We start from the raw sequence: 25,240 nt of genomic DNA, 5'->3' as shown, positions 1-25,240 counted from the left end.
CACTGAATAATTATTCATTGTTTATCTGAAATTCAAATTTAACAAGGTGTCCTGTACTTTATCAGGAACTCTGGAACTAATGCAAGAAGAGTTATTTTAATTCCCTTGTAATGGGGAAAAGGGAAATAAGCAAAACGGAGGAGAATATACAAGGGGATTGATCAATACCTGTAACTGACATAACCGTAACATAAGGGCCTCTGGGCTCTAAATACAGGCTTTGAGTTAGAACAACAACGATCGTTATGTTCAATTCCCCCTTGCATACCAGGGAATAAGCATTCCAGAGTTGTGCAAGACTGAAACCCTCCCCTCTCCTGTTCGCATGTCTCAAGGCCTCTGCGCCCACAGCGTGCGGCAAACCGCAAGACCACTCCTGGGGGAAAAGGCCAGGTGGGCCCCTCCCGGTGGGACCTGTCTCTTCCCACCCACGTGGCCCCCAGGGTGCTCCCCTGGTCTGAGCCACAGAATCAGAGTATCAGAGGAGGCAGAGGGTGCAGGAACACCCGGGATTTGATTCCTTTCAGCCTCTCAAAGGTGCCATTAGTGATGTAGGAAATGTTGGGGTTCAGAGCTGACGGCCAAGAAAGAATTCTTGAGGCATCTTCGGTGCAAAATGGTGGTTTTATTAAAGCACAAGGGACAGGCCCCGTGGGCGGAAAGAGCTGCACTGGGGCTGTGAGGGGTGACTGATTATATGCTTTCAAGTTGGAAGGGGGTTACGGACAGTACAGTAAGGGCCTCCAAAGTATTTTGGAAACAAGGTTTCCAGGATTCTGAGGGGGCTACAGGGGACCAGCTATTGTTAGGAAAAGGTCATCTATTACTGGGTAATATAGAACTCAGTCGTGAGCCCCTTCAGATGTAGATCGGGGGGCCATAGGCTTGGAGGATGATCGCCAACATGTATCTTGGGGAGTAGAAGTAAAGGAAGTTTCCATAGGAAGTTTTAGGTGTTGGAGCAGACTCACAAGATCCTGGGGGGTTGGGGTAAGGCTGCCTTTTGCCCTTAGCAAAGTGTCGACATCGAGGCGGCTGAGCTCCCAAAGGAAGTTCACTCAGCCCGTTTCAAGGACTTGTCAATGCACTATTGGCAATAAGGAAATTAAATTTTTTCTTTTGTCTTTGTTTTTCACATCAGTTAGGTTCTTCCTGGCAGAACCTTCTTAAGGGTGCCTGTGTGCCTCCCGCTCCCTGACACCGTCCCCTTAATGTAGGTTCCAGCAGGCCCCCCTGCCACAGCCTCCCACTCTCTGTGGCTAACACTTGCATGCATCCCCCAGAGGCCCCAACCAAGCTCAGGGCTGTCTCCCACCCTGTCTTCTGGGTTTTGCATTCCAGGATTTGCTAAGCAAATACATCTGAGGCCTGTGGGCAGCCCAGGCTTCCTTACTGGGCCTGGCCGGGGCTGGAAGTTATCCACACTCCGGCAAGCAGTGGGGCTATTCTTTTTTCTGGAAGGGCTGGAAAAATTGAGGCTGAAGGTATCTTTCTCATGGAACATTTTCACTGAGGTGTGAACAGCAGACAGAGGAGTCTGCCTGCACGCTGCCCTCCTGCAGAGGGATGGGAAGGGAAGGGACATTTGGCCTCCCGTTTCCTCCACAACCACACCAGGACTCAGGGGAGCCCAGGGTGGCCTGTTCAGGATGGCCACACCGCACGAGCCCTGGGGAGCTTTTAAAGGCCTCGTGCCTGATCGACTCCGCAAGTGATTCGGTGAGGAGCCGAAACGGAGTCCAGTGGTTCCAAATCAAGCCTTTGGTCCACTGTGAGAATTAAAAACAAAACAAAAGAACTTGGTCTCTTGACACCACACGCGAGAGGAAAGTGCATCAACCCCCAAGAGTTTGGCCTGTAGACTAAACCCTGGGGGGCCAGGGTGGATGCAGTCCAGCTCGAAGAAGCAAACTCAGGCTGGGGCTGGGAGGAAGGCCCAGAGCCCAGCCAGCCAGCAACAGGATGTGCTATGGGCTCTTCAGAGCCCATCCGTATCGGTGTCTGTGTGTCTGTCCAGAGCAGAGTAGGGGAAGGGCTGGAGGACCGCAGAGAAGCTGAGAGGATGTTTAAACACGGAAGAGCTTGCCCAGGAGAAGCAGGACCCTCCATACCGACAGGCTTGGTAGTGGGCGACACCTGGTCCCCAAAAGGCCTAGGGTGAGGGGAATGCGTCTGAGAGCCTTGGGGAGAAGGCTCTACCTTGGGTCATCATGTTCTCTCCTGTTCCAGCTCAAGTTCTCTCTTGGCTCACAGCTTCCTAGAAAAAGGACAGAGAGATTCATCATTTCCAAGTCCCTCATTGAGGACTTTCCGCCCCTTATTTCCACTGAGAACATCCCTCACAGCTTCCTATGCGTAGGGCAGCCCCAAGCAAGTAGCCAGGACCCATTCTAGCAATTTGATGCGTGGAAATTGGAAATCTCGGTTTATATAAAGAAATCAGTTAACAAATCCCACTTTATTATACAAGGTATTTTTTTGCAAATGGAGAATTCCATTTGCAGAGCAGGAGTTGATAAAAGAGTGTTTGAAACATTATTTGATTTACAAAAGTCTGGTTAATATTTGGCTTTTCAGGAAGGGGAAAGAAGTAGAGTGGCCTCCAGAGCATTGAGTGCAGTTGTGTAGATTGCAGACTGCACAAGGAGACCCTTGTGGGAGGCATCTCATGGACATGTTTATGCCGCATGTTATTTGTACAGTTTTCTGTATGTTATTTGTACAGGTTGGTAGCTTTGTATGCCATTCATACAAATTTCTAGCAGGTGGCAGTCAACCGTTTTAACAAAATCAGCATATATTAGCATAGTCTTCCAGCAGCTGGCAATCAAGTTCTCCAGGAAAGGGTACTGTTTTCTTAGCGCACAAAGCAATATATGGGTTAGTGTTGGCCTTGACTACGACCAGGAAGAGGTGGGTGGAGCCTGAAAGGAAACTGGGTGGATGGAGCTCAGAGGTCACCGCAGCATCTGGGGATGCAGCAGGAAGTGTCTGGCCTCCAGGGTCATCCTGGGCAGTTCCACACCTCGGGGCCGCTGTATTCCTGGATCCGGCTGGGGTGAGGCCTGTAGGTGACCCAAACTGTCTCGGAAGTGGAGAGCAGAGAGAAGTCAAGTGGGCAGGGAGCAGACCTGGACGTAAGATGCCAAGAAAGCACATGTGAGGAGAAATGAGACATAAAGGGGGCAATGGGAAGCCCCATCCCACATTTCAATGCCTCTTCCACCTGCTGTGTCTGGCCAGTCATTGGCTCTCTCAAGGGAATTGCAGGAAGGCTCCTGCAGAGCCCACCTTAGAGAAATGCTAGCATGAGGACCTGTCCATTCTTGGAAGGCTTTCACCTCTGACTGTGCCACTCTGTTTAAACCCTGTAATGACTCCCCAGTACCACAGATGAAGTCCAGCTTTGTGAACATGGCCCCCAAGCCAGCCTGCCCTAACCCTGCCATGTCTGCCTGTGCATCTCAAAGCGCACCCCCAGGCCACTCCCTGCCCAAGCAGACAAAGTAGGACTAGGCCCTGGGACTTCCAATTCACTCCAGGGCTCCTTCTACCCTGGGAGGCTGTATCATTTGGTGCTCGACACCAAGGTGCTGGTGATAGACAACTTGGATTCAGATTCTGGCTTTGCCATCTCCCTGCTGTGCCACTTTGGGCATGTTGCTTACCCTGTCTGTGCCACAATGCCTGGACCCTAATAACTACTTGGTAAGTTTTAGCTATTATCATTACATTCCCATTTGAATAGGGGAAAATTCCACAGTAACTCACAGAGGGGGGCTCTCTAGTGGTAGAAATGGTAGAAATTGGAGGAGTCTGACAGACTTGGTAGCTGTTGAGAAGGTTTGAATAGCAATTAGCAAGAGGGACTTCTTCCTTTTCTATGTGGAGCCTGTAGGCAGTCCCTGAATTTCTCAATCTGTCTTGCCACTTTGAGGCCAGTTACACAACCCAAATCAGATGACCACTGAAGTCTTCCTGGAGGAGAGCCGAGGCTAGCAGAGGAAAGCCAGGCTGATACATGTTTCTAGCCATGCTCTAGAGGCGGAGCCTATTGGGCACATCTACTGGTTCTAGAATGAAAGGGACAGGGAGCAGCCTCGACCCCAGCCTGTAGCCTCAGCAGAGCTATCCCAGACAGCTCACAGAACTCTGAAAGAGGAAAAGAAACATCTGTTTTGGAATCCACTGAGATGTGGGGGTTGTTTGTTATGTAGCATTATCAAACAGCAATTACTGACTAATACAACCAGCATCAGAGTATGAATTTGAACATCTGATTTAAAAGACACAGAGGGAAGGGTGCCTGGGTGGCTCAGTCGGTTAAACATCCAACTCTTGATTTTGGCCCAGGTCATGATCTCAGGGTCGTGAGATGGAGCCCTGCATCGAGCCCCACGTCATGCTCCACGCTCAGCATGGAGTCTACTTGAGATTCTCTCCTTCTCCCTCTGCCCCTCCCCCCACGGGTACTCTCTCTCAAAAAAATAAATAAAATCTTTAAGAAACACAGAGAGAGAGAGAGAGATTAAAGTATGGAACAGCTACCCTGTAGCTTTTATTCCAACTTATCTCCTCTTTATTGGGAGGAACATTAGCTAGGGGCCAGAAGTTGCACAGGACTCGCCCATGGATGTGACAGTGTCTCTTGTGATTGTACTCTGGGAGGAAATGAGCAGATTTCCTCTCTTTCTGGATCGCTCCTCCTCTATGCCTAACCTTTTTGAGCTTCTCTCTTCTATCCCCTACCCTGGTCTTTGAAGCTCAGAGCAATGAATTTGCATGGAATTGCTTAAGAACATCAACTGGTAAATTGCTTCCAGGCAGTTTCATAACATGTTCTATAAAGGAACACCGCAGACGGAATGTGTGACCTACTGACAACAGTGTTTCCCACAGCTGTGAATGTTGTTTTGTTTGTTTTTATCACAGCCTGCTTCTTTATAAAGTACCTTGATTCCTAGTTTATCAACCAAGGTAGCTCTGGCTGAATTGCATAGTTTCCACTGTTCCAATGTAGNCAGTTTCATAACATGTTCTATAAAGGAACACCGCAGACGGAATGTGTGACCTACTGACAACAGTGTTTCCCATAGCTGTGAATGTTGTTTTGTTTGTTTTTATCACAGCCTGCTTCTTTATAAAGTACCTTGATTCCTAGAAGTTTATCAACCAAGGTAGCTCTGGCTGAATTGCATAGTTTCCACTGTTCCAATGTATAGGAGGAGGGCTGGTCCTGAAATGAAGGGACTCAAGTCTGGGCCTGGCTTCCAGATGGCACTCCCAGCCCCGAGGAAGCTTCCCCACCCCACAGCAGACCTGCCTATGTTCTCCTGACCAAACTTGACCTTGAGCTCCTAGAGACAGAGATATGGACACTCAAAAGTCAAAGAAGTCTTGGGGCTGGAGACCAAGGAATAGAGCTAGACTAACCCCAGGATTCACTAATTCCATGACCCCCAAGGGGACCTGGGGGGTCCTGCACCCTCCCTGCCTGTCCTTTAATCCAGAAAGTGACACATGCATCTGCCCCACTTCCTGCAGCAGCTCTGAGACTCTCCTTCCCACCCTACTGCTTCCTCCCACTCACCAAGTACCTACTTGCCCAGACCTCAAAGTGGGCCTGTGGCTGCTAGAGTGAGCTTCTGACCCTCATCTATCTGATATCTGATACATCTCTCTGCCCACCTGAGATCCCCACCTGGGACAGGAACAACACAGAAGGATGTCCCTTAGAATGATTTGGGGATTTTTCTGACCAATGGAGGCTTGAAGAAAAGTAGATAGCAGAGTGGGTCTATTCCATTCAGAGAATATTTTGATAATCCGATAAAATAGTTGTAGATGATTCCTGACTTGGTTTGTGTTTGAAGCTGGCATTTTTCATTTGTAAGTGTGTATGTATATATGCATGTCCCTTTAAAAAACAATGTCATAGTTCAGTAAAAACTTAAGACTTGGTTCTTGTCTTTGGTCTAAAGTTCAATTTTGTGGTAAACTCTTAAAAGTTGGGGATTGAGGCTCAATATTAAGTGTCGGCCTTCGGCTCAGGTCATAATTTTAGGGTTCTGGGATCGAGCCCCGCATCAGGCTCTCTGCACAGCAGGGAGTCTGTTTCTCCCTCTCCCTCTGTGACCTCTCTCACTCTCTCTCAAATAAATAAAAAAAACTTCCAAAAAAAAAAAAAAAGGTGGGGATTGAGTTCAATTCATCTTTGCTATCTCTAGAGCCCAGAAGAGTGGTTGGCACTCATTAGGTGCTCAATAAAAGCTAACTGATGGAATCAATGACAATGTAATATAACCAAAAAGCTGTAAGAAGCAGCTCACATTGGTTAGGGCTTTTATCTGTAGCTTGGCAACAGTTTGGATCTCTATATGTGAGGATCACATGGTCACACACCTCTCTAGTTTGGTTTTTAGAGTTCTATTTGGAAGCTGAGAAGTCCTAGTTAACCTCTGCATATAACCCTAATATCTACAAAATTATTGAGTGCTAATTACACACCCTGCATTCCACAAAGCAATTTACATGTTGGCCTCATTAAACCCTCACAATGTTACCCCTGTTTTACAGATCAGGAAATAGAGGCTTAGAAAGATCACATGTCCTAAGCTTGATCACAGAGTAAGATTATGGCAGAGCAGGGAGTTTATGTTGGGTGGGTCCGACTCCAAAGTCCAGTTCCTACTGACTCTTCCTCTACCCCTTGTGATCTTCCTGAAGACTCTTCCCAAAGCTTTTCCTCCCTGTGGAACTTGAGAAACATTAGTGATGCTCACTGCACTTTGCCACCTGTTTTTTTGGATCGTGGGTATCTTGGGAAGCCTTTCCTGGTGCCACTTGTCTTTTGTTTGTTCTTCTTGAACATCTTGCTCATCCAATTGGAGTCTTCAGCAGGATTCTCCCTGGGCAATAGATGAAGTAATAGTTTGTTAATGACCTGTCCTGTGTCCTCCTCTATCAGGGCCCTGCTCCAGCTCAGAAGGTAGACAGGCACACCAATGCTATGGCTTTTAACCCTGCCCGAACACCCGACTTCCACAGCAAACATTTGTTTTATAATCAATGACCATTTATCTAAGTGACATCATGCCAATGAGTCAACTGAAACTCAACTAAACTTTTATAAGTTATATGTCAATGCAATAAAGTTTAAACCTGCAAACAAAATGCATGGTATATGCCTAAGCACAAAATTTTTGAATTTATGCAAACTCCTTCAAAAAGTTTTATAATTAAAATCATACTTAATGTGAGAAGCAGGTATGTTTTAATATATTTGATATGAAGTGATATGAAGTGGAGTTGGAACATCAAAAGGACCTGCTCTCCCAATAGCTGCAGCTGTGGCCATGGACAACCCCAGCCACTGCCAGAACTGCCCCAAGGCAGGAGGGATGGAGCTGGGGAGGGGAGGCATACTCTTTGACCCACCTTCTGATCTGCTGGTGCCTTCCATTGGCTAACCCAACTGGCAAGAAGCCAACAAGGGAGCCTGGGTAATGTGGTCCCCAAGGAACTTAAAAAAATACCAGTCCTGGGGCACCTGGGTGGTGCAGTCAGTTGAACCTCCAACTCTTGGTTTTGGCTCAGGTCGAGATCTCAGGATCATAAGATTGGGCCCTGAATGGGGGCTCTGCACTCATTGTGGAGTCTGCTTAGGATTTGTTCTCCCTCTTCCTCTGCCCCTACACCCTCCCACTGCTCCCCACCCCTGTGCTTGCACAGTCTCTCTCTAAAAAATAAATAAAAATAAATCTTAAAAAAAAAAAAAACCAATCCTCAGGCCCTCTCAGAATGACTGTGAAGGTAAGTATTGGAGAACATGTCACACAACCCAGACAATAGATGTGCATTATAAAAAAGATTTTCTGAGGACAATCTATAACATAGGAATATTAGCCCTCTTTTTGTGCTGATAGAAAATAATTTGGATAAAAGGAGGTCTTTGACTTTGGAAAACAGTGTGGGGTTTCCTCAAAAAGTTAAAAACAGAGCTACCATATAACCCAGCAATTGCACTACTGGGTATTTACCCCAAAGATACAGATGTAGTGAAAAGAAGGGGTACATGCATCCCAATGTTCATAGCAGCAAGGTCCACAATAGCCAAACTGTGGAAGGAGCCGAGATGCCCTTCAACAGATGAATAGAGAAAGATGTGGTCCATATGTACAACGGAATATTACTCAGCCATCAGAAAGAATGATTACCCAACATTTGTATCAACATAGATGGGACTGGAGGAGATTATGCTAAGTGAAATAAGTCAAGCAGAAAAAGACAATTATCATATGGTTTCACTCATTTGTGGAACAGAAGGAATAGCAGGGAGATCGTTAGGAGAAGGAAGGGGAAAATGAGGGGGGTTGGTAAACAGAGGGGGAAATGAACCACAAGAGACTAGACTCCGGGAAACAAACTGAGGGTTTTAGAGGGGAGGGGAGTGGGGGGATGGGCTAGCCCAGTGATGGGTATTAAGGAGGGCACGTATTGCATGGAGCACTGGGTGTTATACGCAAATGATGAATCATGGAACATTACATCAAAACTAATGATGTACTGCATGGTGACTAACATATCATAATTTTAAAAATAAATAAATAAATAAAGGAGGCCTTTGACAGAGTCCCACAATTCATACCATGCAGGAAATAGCCTACCTCAGGCTAGGCTGTAGCATGGCTGCTAGCTCCCCTGAACTGAGACACCACCAGAGAGTAAGACATGAGGGGGTGCACATTCTCCCACTGCACTCAGAGAAGGTGCATGCATTCCCCAGTGAGCACAGGAAGGAGCTGACAAAGAATGACATTGAGAGCATGAACGGCTCATTTCCCATTCGTTGCCCCCGCTGAAGAAGAGAGAAGTGTAAAGGGGTAGACTGTAATCACACAAACTGGAAAAGGATCCCAGTGTTCCTAGGACAGCTAAAAAGAAGGAAAATTTCCCTTAGCTGGGCCCCCCTCCCCTGGGCCAAAGGAAAAAATGTGTCCCCAATTAAGGAGAAACTTACATTGCGTGAGGCCTACTGGTGGCTTCCTTCACATTAACCAAAGGCACGGCACCTTTTGTATTTGAAAAGGCAAGGGGAGCTACAGTCAAAAGTAAAAATAGAAGAGACATGAGTGAGGTGGCAAAATCTTGTCCATTTCAACTCACCTGTCACTTCCAAGAAGCCTTCCTTAACCCCCCAGAGAGAAGTGATCTTAATCTCCATGAATACTTTCAACACTGTTTTTGTTAGTAATGTAGTACTTAATAACTCGTGCTGTGTTTTTGAGGTTGGTTGGTATCTCTGTCATCCCCTCTGCTAGAGGAGAGATTTCTGAGAGAGGAGCTGAGAATTGTTTAGCTTTGAGGCCTCTAGAGCAGAGCTTCTCAAACTATCTGTAGAAGATGCCAGTTGTGAAGATCCAACTTTTTCAAATCTTTTTTTGGAATCCATAATGGACTAGTACTCTTGTGAAATACAATACAATGAATTAGTAGGAAAATGACCAAGCTCTTGGATGTCATGGCTATAAATATTTCTAAATGCTTACTTTCAACCTGTGTGCTCATTTCATTGTAAATTAGTAACACATACTTTGGGGACCAGCATTGGTTCACAGAGCACTCTGAGTAGCTCTGCCCTGGCACAGTGGTTATCACAATAACAAAGACCTTCTGGTACAGTGGTTCTCAATCATGGTTCTCAAAAGAACCCCCTGGAGGGCTTATAAAAATATAGATAACTGGGTCCCACCTGCTTGAGTTAGTAGGTCTATGGTAGGGACTGAGAATTTTCATTTCTAACAAGTTCCCAGGTGAGGAGTTTGCTGTTGGTCAGAGACCAGCCTTTGAAAATCACTGACTAAAGACATGAATAAATGTCAAGAACACTGCCCCCCTTGGGGTGGCCCATCCTCAAAACAGGTAGAGACGCTAAAGCTAACTGCTAACTTAACCAATGCGCCCTTCTAAAGCCATGGTTATCAGCTCAGTTACCAGCTCCCATGTTGTGGCACACTTGCTGAGGGGCTCCAGACATAAGGAAGCTGTGAGAAGCCAGACGGGTCCATACCTTGGGGCTGTTCTGGGCCCAGTTCCTCCACAGGTGGTTGTGCAGGTGACGCTGAAGGAGAACATCGGGGCAGTGTTGGAGATGCCCCTACAGATGAAGGCCCCAGGGATGGCCTGGGTGACAGAGAGGACTGGGAGGATGGGGATATTGGAGGTGATCCAGTCATTTGTACCCGCTGCTGTGGTGATACACGTGACAGCGCAGGTGTGGAGCTGAGCAGTAAGGGCACAGCTGGGAATGATACAGGGAGCAAGTCAGCTGGAGAATGAGATGGTGATGAGGCCAGCGGAGATGCAGGTGACTGCTCAAATGAAGAGACAGGTGGTGAAACAGGTGATTCTACAGGCCACTCACGTGTGGATTCAGGTGTCTGCACAGGTGAGGACACAAGTAGACCTTGGCTGCCCTTTCCTTCCCTTTCAGAAGCCCCCTGTATGTGAGGTTGTATGGATTCTTCCTGCTCCGTTTGGAGGCTTGACTGACTGCGTTCAGGGCACTCATTGCCAAGGGCAAGTTCTATGTTGCAGTACACTTCTACACGGGGGAACATCACTCTCTTGGAGGGAGAATCGAGGTAAACAGCATCTAGGAAGACAACAGCATGGGGTCACTGGTGGCATTACTAACCCCTGGCATCAGCATGGCATTTGCAAAAAGTGATTTCCCAAATTATTTTCATAAGCAGGATTAGTGCTTTTCAATGGCCTTTCTTTACTTACTCAAATTTATATTGAGTATTTGATTGTGTATTGATTCACTTATTCAACAGATATTTATTGAGCATCTATATGTGCTAGGCACTGAGAAGTGAAGGGGACAAAAACAGGTGTGATGGTTCTTGGCCTCTTGGAGTTTACAGTCTGGCTTGGGGACAGGCATTGACTACTCAAATAATCTCATTTTAACCAAGCCAAGTTCTGGGTGAGAAAGGAACATGATGTTAGGAGAGAGGGAAGCAGGGAGGACATCTTTGGGAAGGCTTCCCTGAGGGAGCAACTTTTGAGCTGAGATCTGAAGGGCAAGTGAGGGTCCAGGGGATGGTCAGGGTGGGATGGAGAGGAGCATTTCAGACAGTGGGAACAGCACACACAAATGTCACAGGATGAGGGAGCAAGAGGGGGCCCCGAAAGGTCTGTATGGTTGGAGAAGGGGTGGGGACACTGTGATGGGAGATGGGACTGAGAAGGCCACAGGGGCCTGACCATGCGTGTAGGCACCATTGAGGGCCCTTGGTTTTCACGGAGACCATGAAAGACCTAGAAGCAGTGGGGATTCTGTACTGTCTCTGGCTTTGACAAGATCACTGCGGCTGCTGTGTGGAGACTCACTGAGATGGGCATAGGGGACCCAGGGAAACCTGTAAGGCTGCTGTGGAGAGGTGTTTAGGCCTTGCACCCGAAAGGAGGAAGAAATAGAAGATTCTGTTTAGGAGGTAAAATAAATGAGAACTGGCAATGGATTGACTGGGGGAAGAGAGGAGGTAGGTGGCTTGTACAACCAGGTGGATGCTGGTGCTGACAAGGTGACCATGGAGGGGACGGGTTAAGAGAGCAGTGAGGAGGGCACAGGTTATAGTTTGTTCAGGGATAAGCAGATTTCAGGGGGCCTTAGAGATGTCCAAGGAGAGATGACAAGTGGGCAGCTGGATATATGGGTTTGGATCTCAGAGAAAAGATGAGGGTTAGAGATGTACATTTGGGAGTCCGTCTATGGATGGTCACTGAAGCTGTGATGGGGGCCATGGAGGAGATTGTCTAGGGAGGAAAAGCAGAGTGAGAAGAGGAGAAAGCCAGGACTGAGCAAGGAGAGAGGGAGAGGGGAACCAAGGCCAAGTTGTTAAAATAGGCAAGACTGGAGTAGACCTACAGGTGGCTGGTAAGGATCCATTTGAGAGGTGGGGGTTGGATATGTAAAAGAGAGATGAGATAAGAGATAATTCAAGAGTGCTGTGATGGAAAGGGGTCTGAGCACAGGTAGGGAGTGGGCCTTAGGCAAGAAGAGGATTGCTTTCTTTAATGTTCTAAGAAGGAGGGAGACAGAGCAGACTAAGTTTGTATATTTGGTAGCACAAAGTTGAAAGAACTCTCTGTTGGCTTTGCTTTTCTCTGTGAAGTTGTTTGGAGGCAAGGCCCTCTCCTGGGGATCAAGGAGAAGGGAAGTCTTGAGGTAGTGATTGTAGAGGAGGAGAGAATAGGTTGCCAAGACAAATACAGCATGACTGCATTTTGTGTAGAAATTCACAATCTAATTCTAAAATTTCTATGGAATTAGAAAGGACCTGGAATAACGTAAACAACTTTGAAAGAAAAAAAAAAAGAAACAAAGATGGAAAACTAAGACTACCTGGTATCAAGATTTATGATAAAGCTTCAGGGATCAAAACAGCATGATACTGATGAAAAGACAGAGAAAAAGATCAATGGCACAAAACAAAAGGTCTAGAAATAGGCCCATGACATATAGAGACAACTGACTTCACTCAATAGAGAAAGCGTAGTCTTTTCAAAAACAATGCTGGAACAAGTGGACATCGGTATGTGAAAAAAACAAAAAAAGAACTTTGTTTTATATCTTGAGCCATATTCAAAAATTAACTCAAAATGGAATATAGACACAAATGAAAAACCAAAAAACTATAAAACTTCTGGGTGGAAACATAGGAGAAAACCTTTTTGTAATCTTGAGTAAAGCAAAGATTTCTTAGATAAGACGCCAAAAGCATGATCCATAAAGGAAGCAAATTAATAATATGGGCCCCATCAAAATTAAAAACTCCTTTTTAGAAGACTGTTAAGGAATTGAAAAGAGAAATGACAGACTGAGAGAAAATATTTGCAAATTGTATTTCAGACAAAGGGCATCTATCTAGAATACATAAAAGCTCTTAAATAAGAAAACAAACAATTCAATTTTTAAGGCAGGCAAAAAGGCCCACTGAAAGAGTTTCCAATGACCAAACCTAGAACTATCTGAGTAACAAAATAAATCAAGTAAGACTGAATAATAACTCAAAGTATAAAAAAAGTACTCATGAGTCCATACTGAAACAAACAAGGGGATGAAGAAGTATGCAAATGGGGGAGAAGAGACAATTTTCCCAAGCAGAAGAATTCCAGATAATTTATGTAGATACCCTGTCCTTAAGGAAGTGAAGCCTAACTCCCCACCCCTTAAGCGTGGGTTGTGCATAGTAACTTCTTCTTAAAGAGCACAGTATAGAACGGGGGGAGAAAGAACAACTTCGCAGTGGAGAAACCCAATAAACACCACTATAGACAGATGACCAAGGTCAACATCATGAGTGATATGGCGTGTGGATAACATATACCTTTGCTACAATGTGATGAGAATGGCACTTTACCTCTGTGGTCTCCCTCCCCAGAACATAGAACTCCAGTCTAATCATGAAAAAAATATCAGACAAACCCCAACTAAGGAACATTCCACGAAATATCTGGCCCATATTCCAATCTGCCAAGGTCATTAAAAACAAGGAACATCTGAGAAACTGTCACAGATAAGAGGAACCTAAAGAGACATCAGGGCAAAATGGGATGTGGCATCCTGAATGGGATTCTGGATCAGAAAAAGGACATTAGGTTAAAAAGTAAGGAAATCTGAATATATGGACTTCAGCTAATAATAACCAATATTAGTACATTAATTGTAAACACTACACTATCTTATGTACAGAATTTTATATGTACCATACTATAACAGCTAACAAATGTAAGACATAATAATAGGGAATGTGGAGTACATGGAAACTCTCTGTACTATTCTCATATTTTTTTCTATAAATCTCAAACTATTCTTAAAAATAAAGCTTATTATAGGTCTAGGTGGGAAATGACCAAAAGAGTTGAACACTTGAACAAAGAAGATACATAGATGGCAAATAAGTATGTGATAAGATGTTCCACATCATCAGTCATTAAGGAAAGACAAATAAAAATAATACCATCACACAACTAATCACATGGCTAAAATTAAAAAGACTGACAATTTCCAGTGTTGGTGATAATAAGGAGAAACTGGAACTCTCGTGCATTGCTGGTGGGAATGTAAAATGGTACAACCACTTCAAAAAACAATTTGGCAGTTTCTTAAAAAGTTAAACATACAATCTGGGTATATGTCCTTAGTATATATTCCAAAGAATTGAAAATAGGACATTTGCATACCCGTGTTCATTGCATCATTATTCACAATAGCCAAGAGGAAGAAGCAATTCAAATTGTTCATCGATAAAGAAAATGTGGTATGTACACAGGTGCGTGTCACATGCTATGAAATGGATAAACCTGGAGGACATTATGATAGTGAGATACACCAGTCACAAAAAGACAAGGACTGTATGATTCCATTGATATAAGGTATCTGAAGTAATCCATCTCCTAGAAATAGAAAATAGAGTGGTGGTCGCCAGGGCCTAGGAGAGGGAGAAAATGAGGATTTGCCAATCAATGGGAATAGAGTTTCAGTTTTGCAAGAAGAGAAAGTTCTGGAGATTGGTTGTACAACGTGAATATACTTACCCCTACTGAACTGTACACTTAAAAATGGTTAAGATGGTGGGGCCCTGGCTGGCTCAGTTGGAAGAGCATGCAACTCTTGATCTCAGGGTTGTGAGTTCAAGACCCACATTGGGTGTAGAGATTACTTAAAGATAAAAAATCTTTAAAAAAATGGTTAAGATGGTAAACTTTATGTTATGTGTTTTACCCTAATTGTACATATATATAATCATATATTACATAAATATAGATATAGATTAAATGTACATCCACATACCATCTAGACATTGCTCTCCTAGGTATTTACCCAAGAGAAATGAAAGCATATGTTCATACAAAGACTCCATGAGTATTCACAGCAACTTTATTCATAACAGCCCAAACTGGATACAACCTAAATGTTCATTAATGGGTGAATGGAGAAATGAACTGTGGGGTTTTCATAAATGGAATGGAATGTAAAAAGGAATGAACTATTTATACATGCAGTAACATGATGAATTTCAGCATAATTATACTGAAAGAATGCAGACAAACTAGAGTCCCTACTGTAAATCCATACTGGAAATTTCTATAATGACAGAAAGTTGATCAGGGGCACTGGGGGAAGGTGGAAAGTGTCACAAAGGAGCATGAGGAAAACTTTGGGCATGATGGATGATGGTTCACTCCCTTGATTGTGGTGTTGGTTTCACAGGCGTGTGTTGGCAGGGAGCAGAGAGAACTTAACAAATTGTGAGAGGGAGGAAGGGTACAAGAGAAGGAAGAATGTCAAGAGGGAAGGAAGAAAGGGAGGGAGGGAGGGAAGAAGGAAGGAAGGTAGGTAGGAAGGTAGGAAGGAAGGCAGGCAGGGAGGGAGGGAGGGAGGGAGGGAGGAAGGTCTGGTCAGGCATGCCTGGATGCCAGATGGATAATTTTAGACATGGCATCCTCTAAGCTCCAACCTCACTCAACGCCCACATCCACATGTCTGTGTGGGGAATGTGGATTTTCAAGCATGCCAGCAAGCAGTGCCCTTCCCTTTGGCAGAAGGCTGCCACCAGGGGAGGCCAAGGGTGGAGAGGGAAGCTTGCCTGGCAGCAGGAATAATTAGGCAGATGTGAACCCTGAGGAAGGCAGAAAAGGAGGATGCCAGGCTGTGAGTTGAGGAATTGAGGGCGACACCTTGCAGGTGTGGCCTTCTGCCGGAGCTGACCCCCATCCAGAAAGCAGTAGGGTGGGAGGCTGGAGCGGACTCCTGTTTTTCTGTTCCCAGATGGCAGGTGGGAATTAAGAGTGTGGCTCTGGGCACCAGCCGCAATTTCTCGGGATGCGTCATACCTCCTGCTCGTATCTGGTGCCGAGAGGAAAATCCAGCCCTACCAAACCCAAGAGGATTAGGGGCGGAGCTGAAGAAACCTGCACTGAGAAAGCCATGGGAACACTGGCAAATTGGAAGAGGAATCAAAAATAGCCAGTAGCCAGCAAGAGACATTTTCTTCCTTGTGAGTTGTGTCAGTTCCTCCTTGGAGTGATTCCAGGGCCCCTGGAAAAACCCACCATCCTCCATACACTGCCCTGATTGTTTAGTGGATGGCCGAAATGCTCCTATTAGAGTCTCATCCTTGGGTTTAAGACTGCCATTTACACCATGGCGTCCACATCAGCTAAGGGTAGATGGGTAGGGGAGCATGAGACGGCCCTGGGTTCCTCCCAGAGGCTGGCACAGGGGTTACTGAGAAACGGGGGACACCAGAGATACTAAAGCAAGGCACTTTGTAACTCTGCCCAGAGCTTGCCCTGAGAGGAAGAGAAAGAAGTTCTAGGGGCAAGACAGGTGCAGTGGTAACCAGGCAGCCAGGCTGGAACCTGAGGTGTGTGGGAGGGTCTCCTGAGGCAGGGAATTGGTCCCAAATCAGGGGATCCCTCAGCCCCACGTCCCCAGTACACACCATGACTGAGGAAAGAGTGACGGGGCTTCCCAGCTGGGGGTGGAAAGGACCCCAGGCCCTTGCCACCCCCTCCCCTTCCTGAGGCTCTGTAGGTCAGACCCCATCTCTACACCCCACTGACACCTCTCAGGTGGTCCTCCTTTTGGACACTTGGAGCTTAGTTTTCACAGCTGTGACCCATGTAAATGTGTGTGTGGGGGAGCTGCCTGAGTAGAGTCAGGGTTAGGAGAAGTCTGTCCTGCACAGAGATGAGAGGAGGGCTCTGTCTCCTAGGTCAGAGGGTCAGTGGGCTGGATTGACTGTGTCTAGGAATAAAATTCTGACGTAGGTTCTGTGATCAGCCCTCTTATACAGATGAGAAAACCAAGGTCCTAGGAAATGAATTACCTACTCAAGATCACACAGTTAGTAGGTGTCAGGAACCAGGATTTAACCCTTTTTACAGATTGAGAACCAAGACAGAGAGGGCAAGTGATTTCCCTGAGCTCACACAGCCAGGGGGGATGAGAATCCTGGCCCAGGCCTACTTGCCTCCAGAACCCACATTCCCTCCATCCTACTCTCCTGCCCCCCACCCCTCATTTGGAGAATAGCCCCAGGAGAAAGGGAAGAGTTAAGACAAAGGGAGCTTGGGAACACAGGAAGCAACTCTGAAGGAAAAGAAGTCAACGCATCCTAGGGAAAAACCCACATTCAATCCCTTATATATATTTTTAACTACGTACACAAAAAGTTCACCACAGCATGGCTTAGGACAGTGAACAAAGTTTTCTATACAACTGTAATGGAATATCACACAATTGCCAAAAAAAAAACAGTCACAGAGACCACATGACAACATGGGAAACAAAAAAAAACCACTTCATACACCATTAGGTAAACACCCTCCAGTCCAGGAATCCTTTTTTCTGGAAATATGTTCTATGGAAACAATTCTAAGTGTGGAAAAATTTTTTTCCTTTCCCTTTTATCAAGGATGTTTGCCATGGTGTTCACGGAGTTAGCGTGCGTAATACATGTGACTGGAATCTTCCACGCAAGAATGCACAGAGGCCGTGCGGGGGTAGGGACCACACTTGCTAAACCAACACAGGGTACAGGCTCTTCCCTCTCATTTGTTGATCAATGTCACTCAGAGTCTTACAGGAATATAAACCAGTCACGTGCGATTCTAACATAACAACGCGATTGTTTGGGGAAAGAGAATAAAGTGAAATGACATGAAAATGGAATTCTCCGGGAAGATGCGAGCTATGTGTTTCCTAAACGTAGTCCCTAAGTTCAGAAATGCTTCTGTACAAAAGCCTATCCACGGTCCCAACAGTGACCCTAAAAACCACTTTCCCACAGAGATCTTAATTTTTGGACACAGTGGCGTTTCCGGGACAATGCAAGCTGCCGACGGGTCCTTGCGCCCATTCCCCGCGCTCCTGGGGAAGGGCGTCTCCAGCTCATAAATTTGAGGGGAACACTCTTCCGCTCAGCCCCTCCACTTCCGGTCTTAGCCCCGCCCCAACCCACCCCTTCCTGGGTCCCCTCCTTGTACTTACTCAGCCTCCTCAAGTAGGAAACGGCGTCTTCGTACCCTCGGTAGTAGTAGTTGTGCAGGATCTGCAAGGAGGCGACAGCAGGACGGTGACTAAGGCTGCAGTCATGGAGAGAGCCAAGCTCTCCTCACCCGGAGCAGCTCCTTTCATTACCCTTGAGCTTTATTTAATGGGCTTTTCAAAATGGACCCACCCAGTGTCCTATCCCTCACTATCTGCCAGGAAGTGGGGAGCAGTTACTGATCGCGTGTCCATAGTGACGGTGCAATAATGTGTTAAGCCATTGACAGCTGATCATCAGCTTCCTCTGGTGGGAGAGGGTGAGATGTTTATGGTAGAACCAGGGAAGCTGCACTGGGGCCAGATGAAGAGCAGAGTTTGGAGACTGGGTTCAAATCCCAGTGCTGCCACTCGTTGGCTGTGCAGCTGTGTGGCTGTGACCTCTCATGGCTTCAGTTTCTTCACCTGTAAAATGGGAATAATGGTCGTATCTATTGCAGAGGATGCTGGGGGGTTGCATGAGATACTGCCCACAAAGCCTTTCTGAAAAGGGCCAGATAGTAAATATTTGGGGGTTTGAATGCCACAGATAGTCTCTATCTCTTCTAGTTCCTCCCGCTCTCGTTCTTCCTCCTCTTCTTCGTCCCTCCTCCTTCTCCCTCCTTCTTCTCCTCCTCCTTTTCCTTCTTCCTTTTTTCCTTTTCCTTCTCTTTCTTCTACTTATCAACCCTCTAAAAATGGAGAGCCCATTCTGAGCTCACAGGTTATATAAAAACAAGCCACCTTGAGAAAGCAGGTCAAGCACTGACCGTGAGCAGAAACTCAAGTTTGAGACGCTCTGATGCAGACAGTGTATGTGTTCTATCTTTCTTTTTTTATTTTTTTTATTTTTTTATTTTTATTTTATTTTTTTTTATTTATTAGACAGAGATAGAGACAGCCAGCGAGAGAGGGAACACAAGCAGGGGGAGTGGGAGAGGAAGAAGCAGGGCTCACAGCTGAGGAGCCTGACGTGGGGCTCGATCCCACAACGCCGGGATCACGCCCTGAGCTGAAGGCAGACGCTCAACCGCTGTGCCACCCAGGCGCCCCTGTGTTCTATCTTTCTTGAACTGCCTATTGGTGGATTGCTTTTATGCGAGTAAATAGATACAGTCTTTACTGATAAATTAGTATAAGGCAGATGCTGGAATTCCTAACACAGCTGGAGGACGAAGAGTCAATCAGATTAATAAAATATCTTGTGTATCCATTGCCTGACTAAGCGTGATAGTGTTTTGATTATGAGTTTTGTAAACAATAATTAGACTGTAAGTCACAAAACTGGCTTAGAGGAGTTATCATTCAAACAACAATTGCTGAGAACCTTCTATAAGCAGTGCCCTCCGTAGACATAGTGTGTAGTCAAAGAAATGAGTGAAACTTGGTGCCTACTCCCAGGATCACACTTCTTGCCAAAGAAAGACATGAATTTTGTTATTTATTTATTTCTCTATCAGAGAGAGAGAGAGCACAAGCAGGTGGAGTGGCAGGCAGAAGCAGGCTCCCGGCTAAGCAAGGAGCCCAACAAGGGACTCAATCCCAGGACCCTGAGATCATGATCTGAGCCGAAGGCAGACACATAACTGACTGAGCCACCCAGGTGCCTGAAAGACGTGCATTTTGTAAAGACACGTAGACATTTTTTAGAGCAGTTTTGGAAAGGTTTTGATCTGGGCGTGCTGGGATTGAGCCCCGAGTTAGGCCTCTGCTCATCGGGGAGTCTGTTTCTCCCTCTCCGTCTGCCCCTCGCCCTTACTCGTGCTCTCTCTCTCTAATAAACAAATAAAATATTTTTCGAAAAGTAAAGTAAATAAAATTGAAGTTAAAACCCAAAAAAACAAGCCACTTGGTGGATTTGGCCCATGGGCCATAGTTGCTGAAGCCTGCATTGCATGTCAGAGTGGAAAAGTTCAGGTAACACCCTATCAGTTGTTCTGACATCATCTCATTTTACAGGGAAGAAAATTGAGGCTGGGAGCACTTACGGGCCTTGTTCAAGGTCACTTAGGTCCTATCACCTTCCCCAGGTCCCCCTCCTTTCCGGGCCCCTCCTCTCACCAGCAGGTCCGGCGGGAACAAGGCATGGGTCATCCTGGCGATGTTCTCCAGGGAGAACTGGAAGGAGCAGTTGAACATGCGGAAGTCGTGGAAGATGGCGGGGCAGTCCCGGGGGCAGATGTCCTGCTGCCCGCTGAAGGTGGAGATGGTGATGGCGTCGGTCCAGAAGGAGCAGGGCTGCATGCCTGTGAAGCCCCCGTCGATGTAGCGCTATGGGGGGCAGGCAGAGTCATAAATGCTCATGGGGTCAGAGGTCCTCTTCCCCACTCAGGGAGTCCACCTAAGAAATCGGTCCCTTGGGACAAGCCTTGAGACTAAGGTCCAGGTGGTTGAGTGGAGTGTCCCCAGGGGCCCCTGAACTCCCAGCCTAGTGCTCTGTCCCTACACTGTCTCCCCTCAGCCATCTATGGTGCTGAGTCTGGGGGGGAAGAAGGCCATTCATACTCTGGATAAAGCACGAGTAAATGCTCCCCTGTCACGGCTCCCCCTCCCAGGCTACCCCTCCTCAGCCACTCAACTGCTAAGGGCAGGGCAGGGGGGTTGGAGCCCGTTCCCATGGCCTTTTGAGAAGGTGAACACATGGTGGGTCTGAGCAGGGTGGGGAGTATCCCCTTTTCCAGACTGCTGTGGGTCCAATCTGCCTCCCTCTGCTGAGGTCAGATATCGTCAGCACTCTCCAGAACACCCCTGACCATGGCCTGGCCACCAGCCGCCATATAGCCCTTCCCTCTTGGGGTTCCTGTCGCCTCAGTTGTGAACAAAGGACCACAGATACTGAGGTTCTAACTCTCGGGGATGCGTGAGGAGTACACGGCTGGCATCACAGTATGTGCTCCATCACCTAGCTGAACCCTGAGTTCTGGATCTCATCTGCTGTCTGTATAAAATGAGGAAGGGCCCTGGGTTAGATCCCCCTACTCAGAGCGTGGTTTGAGGACCCGCAGTACCGGCGTCAGCCATCAGCCGAAGCTGGTCGGAGATGCAGGGTCTCTGGTCCCGCCCCAGGCCTAGGGGATCAGAATTCACATTATTTTACAAGACACCTCCCCCTCACCCCGTGATTCAAGTGCACTGGCCTAGATGACGTTAAAGGTTCCCAACATTCACGGTTCCAGGTACACGTCACAGGGTCCATATTCTACGCTCTCTGTCAAGTATGGGCAAGTCCAGCAAGCCTAGGGAGTCTTGACTAGTCTTGATTAGTCCAGAGTGAAGCCCAATGTGTGGAGGGAAAGTTCATCTGAAGGCCCCAGAAATCCATCTACACTGGAAATTCTAAGTAGAAAAACAGGAATCTTCCCAACCCTTGGTCTTCCCACTGAATTCTGAGACCACCCCTCTACTCTCCCAGATGGGGGCCACAGGGCGCTTCTGGGTCCTGGCTCACCCTCTCCCTCACCGAAGCACTCACCACGCCTCGGTAAGCTGGGGGGATGAGGCCACAGTACACAGGAACAAAACAGCTGCAGTACAGGGCCTGTGGGGAGACAACGAGTGGAGATGCNGGGGGGGGGGGGGGGGGGGGGGGCGGCTCCCCAGCCGGTGTCTGGGCCACCACCAGCCCAGGCCTTCTTAAAACCAAGGCAGAGGCGCTGCCCTGGGGAGCGGAGCCCCAGGTTCAATTCCTGGCCTGGCCCCAAAGAGCTGGGTCCTTGTTAACCTACTTGGTAGTCTGGCCCCGATACAGCTTTAAAGAGACCAGGCAGCCTCAGTGACCTCCAGGGTTCCTTCTGGCACCATATCTCCATGAATCCAGTGGAATTCAGTAACCATCAATGTGTATGTGGCCAGGGCTGGGCTCTGGGATCAAAGGAGAGTGAGATGTGCACCCTTGGGAACACTCAACAGGGGAGAGTAAGCAAGTAGGTGACAGTACACAGGGTGACAGGGGCTGGGATGGAGCTGAGCATGGGGATTGTGGCTCTAAGGGGAAGTACCCAACCTTATGGGTGTGGGGCAGGCAGGTGATGAAGGCAAGTTCCCAGGCTGAGTGACTAGAGTCTTGTCAAGCAGGTGAAGTGAGCTGGGAAGCAAGGAAGGGCATCCCAGGCAGAAGGCACAGCAGGTGCAAAGGTCCAGAGGTCTGCTTTGTGTGCGGTTTGCTCTGGTTGGCAGAAGTAAAAGCAGGAGCTGATAGGAGGTGGATGGGAGAGAAAAGTCTTGAAGACCTGAGTGCCAATAAATCCAGGAGGACATGAGGTAGGTGAAGGGGATGTCCTTGCCTACTGCCTATTCATTCCCCCACTCCCAGGATCATGGCCATGCCAGCATGGGGCTGTAGGCTGCGTGGCAAGGGCCTTGTATTCGGGAGAGGAAAGGGAAGTGGTGAGATGGGACGGAGGGTCATGCCACTTAACGCTTTTGTCCCGAAAGATAACTGGGCATATTCGCAGCCCTTACTAACGATAATAATTCCTAACTAAAATTTATATTAATGAACATAGGATGGCACACAGAGTGCCCTTTCCTACATGATAACCCATTTAGTGATAATTCAGACGTTTTATCAAGAGCCATTGGAAGAGAAGGGACAGAATGTGGGGCTGTTTCCACAAGCTGGGACCCACTCCCTGGTCCGGCCCCCTCACCCCGGGCCCCGCCCCTTGCCTCGATGAGCTCTTCCTTGGATGTGTACTCTGAAACCACGACACTCTCTCCATCTGTGAACCGAGTGAGGGACACGTGCAGCTTCCCCGTGGCGGCCTTGTAGGAGTCCTCAGGCAGGACCCTGTACAGGAACTGTCGCATCATTTGCACCATCTTGCAGGATGGCGAGAAGGGCCCCAGGAAGGATTTCTTCACCTCGGCCACCCCTACGTTGAGGACTCTGAGATACTCATCTGCGGAGGAAGCAGAGAGGGACAGGCAGGTCAGCAGCTTGTGGACAATCAGTGGCAATCAGGCTACCTTATCCTGCAGCCAACAGATGGGAAGCCCCTAGAATTCCGAAGCAGGCTTGGTCTCGGGGATCAACCTGTCATTCTGCACGGCCCAGAAGAATTAAGTCACCGGCTCCAGGGAGCCTGCAGCTCTTTTGAGGACAAAGGACCAGTTGCCTACCCCACAATATCTTTCCCCAACTTGCCTGGAAATCTACCACCCGACTACATTCTTTTGGGGTCTCAGAGGTTTTTTGCCTCATGGGATCCTATTAAAACACGGCCTTCACCAAGGGACACCCTGTGACACTTTGCTTAGTGCCCACTAAATCTGTGCTCAGGGAAGGGGTACTGGCCCTGAGGCCGGGGACTTACAGGGAGCGGTGAACTGTGTCCGGAAACTATTGCGCCCATCTTCCCTTTAGAGGCCCTGGCATAGGCCTGAGAGAGAGAAGGCCGTAAGCTGTGGAACACAAGCTATGCCAGGCCAAGCTGCAGGTGTCTCCAGGATGGGGAGAGGAACCTTCTCCCCCTTTCTGAGAGGGGCACAGCCAGGTCACACACATAAAGGCCTGCATGTGCCAGACTGGGGCTGAGGGCAGATGTGTTGTTCAGGGGATCGCAGAGAAAGGTGTAACCTGCCCCCCGAACCCCAAGTCCCCAGAAATCCCCTGGGGAAGTTAGGGCCGTAAGCTCGATGAGAACTGCTATCATGCCGGATTCTCACAGCAACACAATGAGGTATGCATTTCTAACCGCATTTCACTAATCAGGAGACTGAGGCTCGGGGAGATGATATAACTTGCCCAAGGCCAACCGCCTGGCAAGTGAACAAAGTGGGATTTTAACCTAGAGTGTGTGACTCCCGAACCCGTACTCCTTCCACTACACTAAGCCACAAGCTTCTAGAGCCGGGCCCGTGCCTGCTCCTTGCCAGTGGCTGCTGATTTCTACCCCGTGCACGCCCTCCGGCAAAATCAGAAGCAGCAATAGCTCCAAAAAGGCTTGCTAACTTTTTAATGAGTATGTAACTGTAAAACACCCCATACAGAACTTTCTTACAATTAGCGTCACGTAGCAACAGTTATTTGAGAAGTTGGGCATCATGAGCTCTCTGCCGCTGGAGGTAATCAAGCGGAGGGGGGACAAGTACCTCAGTCAGGGAACTTATCAAAGGGATTCCTGCATGAGCGCAAAGATTCCTTCCAACGTGGAGATTCCGGGATTCTTACGGGTGCCTGACAATATAACTGGGAAGTCATCACAGTGGACATTATTTTCCCATTTACAAATAGAGCAGCTGAGTCACAGAGAGGTTAAATGATTTGCCCAAAGTCAGACACAGCAATTTGGAGACAAACCAAAGCCAGGGCCGTGCTCAACCTCCTGAGTCTTACGGTTCGTTCGCGGGTGATTCCTCGGTAATTCTGGAGGTGGGTGGGATAAAGAGCTTCGGCGTCGTGTTACAGATGTAGAAACTGAGGCAGAGAAAACTAAGGGCCTCGCCTGAGGTCAGACAGCCCGGCACTGTTTGTCCTGACTCGAAACCGCATGTCTCCCTGCGCGTTGGACTGATCCCAGAGGCTGAGGGAGCCTGGGTTGCCATGGTGACAGCTTCTTTTTCCCCTCCCTCACCAACATTCAGAATCACAACTGCATATGCGTAGTAGGGACCGCCCTGAACAACAGAGCACCTTGGCTGTCACGTGTGACAGGGGACGGTGCTCTCGGGAGGTGGGAAGACCCCGAGGTTTTAGCAAGGTTAGCTTTACCCTGTGCCAACTTGTACCGACCGCGTTTACCCTCAGGGGCGGGTGATGGCCAACTCACTGTAGTTGGCTGGTTACGAAGCGACTGTGCGTTTGGATACCAAGGGGCTAGGTCACTGAGTTCTCGCCCACAAGACCGGTCAGGATGGGGAGTCAGACCAGGGTGGGAACACGCTGTTTTTGCAATTCTTTTTTTTTTTTTCTTTTAAAGATTTTATTTATTTATTTGACAGTGAGAGAGAGAGAGTGAGAGAGGGAACACAAGTAGGGGGAGTCGGAGAGGGTGAAAATAGGCTTCCCGCTGAGCAGGGAGCCCAATGCTGATGTGGAGCTTGATCCCAGGACCCTGGAATCATGATCTGAGCTGAAGGCAGACGCTTAACGACTGAGGCACCCAGGCGCCCCTGTTTTTGGAATTCTTAATGAGC

General features: G+C 47.6%; 1 protein-coding gene across 5 annotated transcripts in view; it reads right to left on the bottom strand.

The window, feature by feature from the left end:
- Window positions 1–605: 605 nt before the first annotated feature.
- PNPLA1 (patatin like phospholipase domain containing 1) overlaps window positions 606–25,240 on the bottom strand; it is a 44,991-nt gene continuing 20,356 nt past the window's right edge. The window contains exons 2-10 of one of the 5 annotated variants that reach the window (XM_019794184.2): window positions 22,772–23,004; window positions 21,576–21,641; window positions 20,165–20,374; window positions 18,068–18,128; window positions 10,070–10,654; window positions 9,020–9,098; window positions 6,783–6,908; window positions 3,026–3,131; window positions 606–2,257 (exon numbers count right to left, since the gene is read on the bottom strand). In XM_019794184.2, coding sequence (XP_019649743.2) covers window positions 2,231–2,257; window positions 3,026–3,131; window positions 6,783–6,908; window positions 9,020–9,098; window positions 10,070–10,654; window positions 18,068–18,128; window positions 20,165–20,374; window positions 21,576–21,641; window positions 22,772–23,004 — 1,493 coding nt within the window. In that variant the 3' untranslated portion in view covers window positions 606–2,230. Of the gene's footprint in view, window positions 2,258–2,490; window positions 3,132–6,782; window positions 6,909–9,019; window positions 9,099–10,069; window positions 10,655–18,067; window positions 18,129–20,164; window positions 20,375–21,575; window positions 21,642–22,771; window positions 23,005–25,240 lie in introns of those variants that run through there. The other 4 variants (XM_019794185.2, XM_019794187.2, XM_019794183.2 and 1 more) reach the window with 4 other exon arrangements.

Source organism: Ailuropoda melanoleuca, chromosome 5 (assembly GCF_002007445.2).
Source record: "Ailuropoda melanoleuca isolate Jingjing chromosome 5, ASM200744v2, whole genome shotgun sequence".
NCBI classification, from domain to species: domain Eukaryota; kingdom Metazoa; phylum Chordata; class Mammalia; order Carnivora; family Ursidae; genus Ailuropoda; species Ailuropoda melanoleuca.
This window is presented reverse-complemented; position numbering and strand designations above follow the sequence as displayed.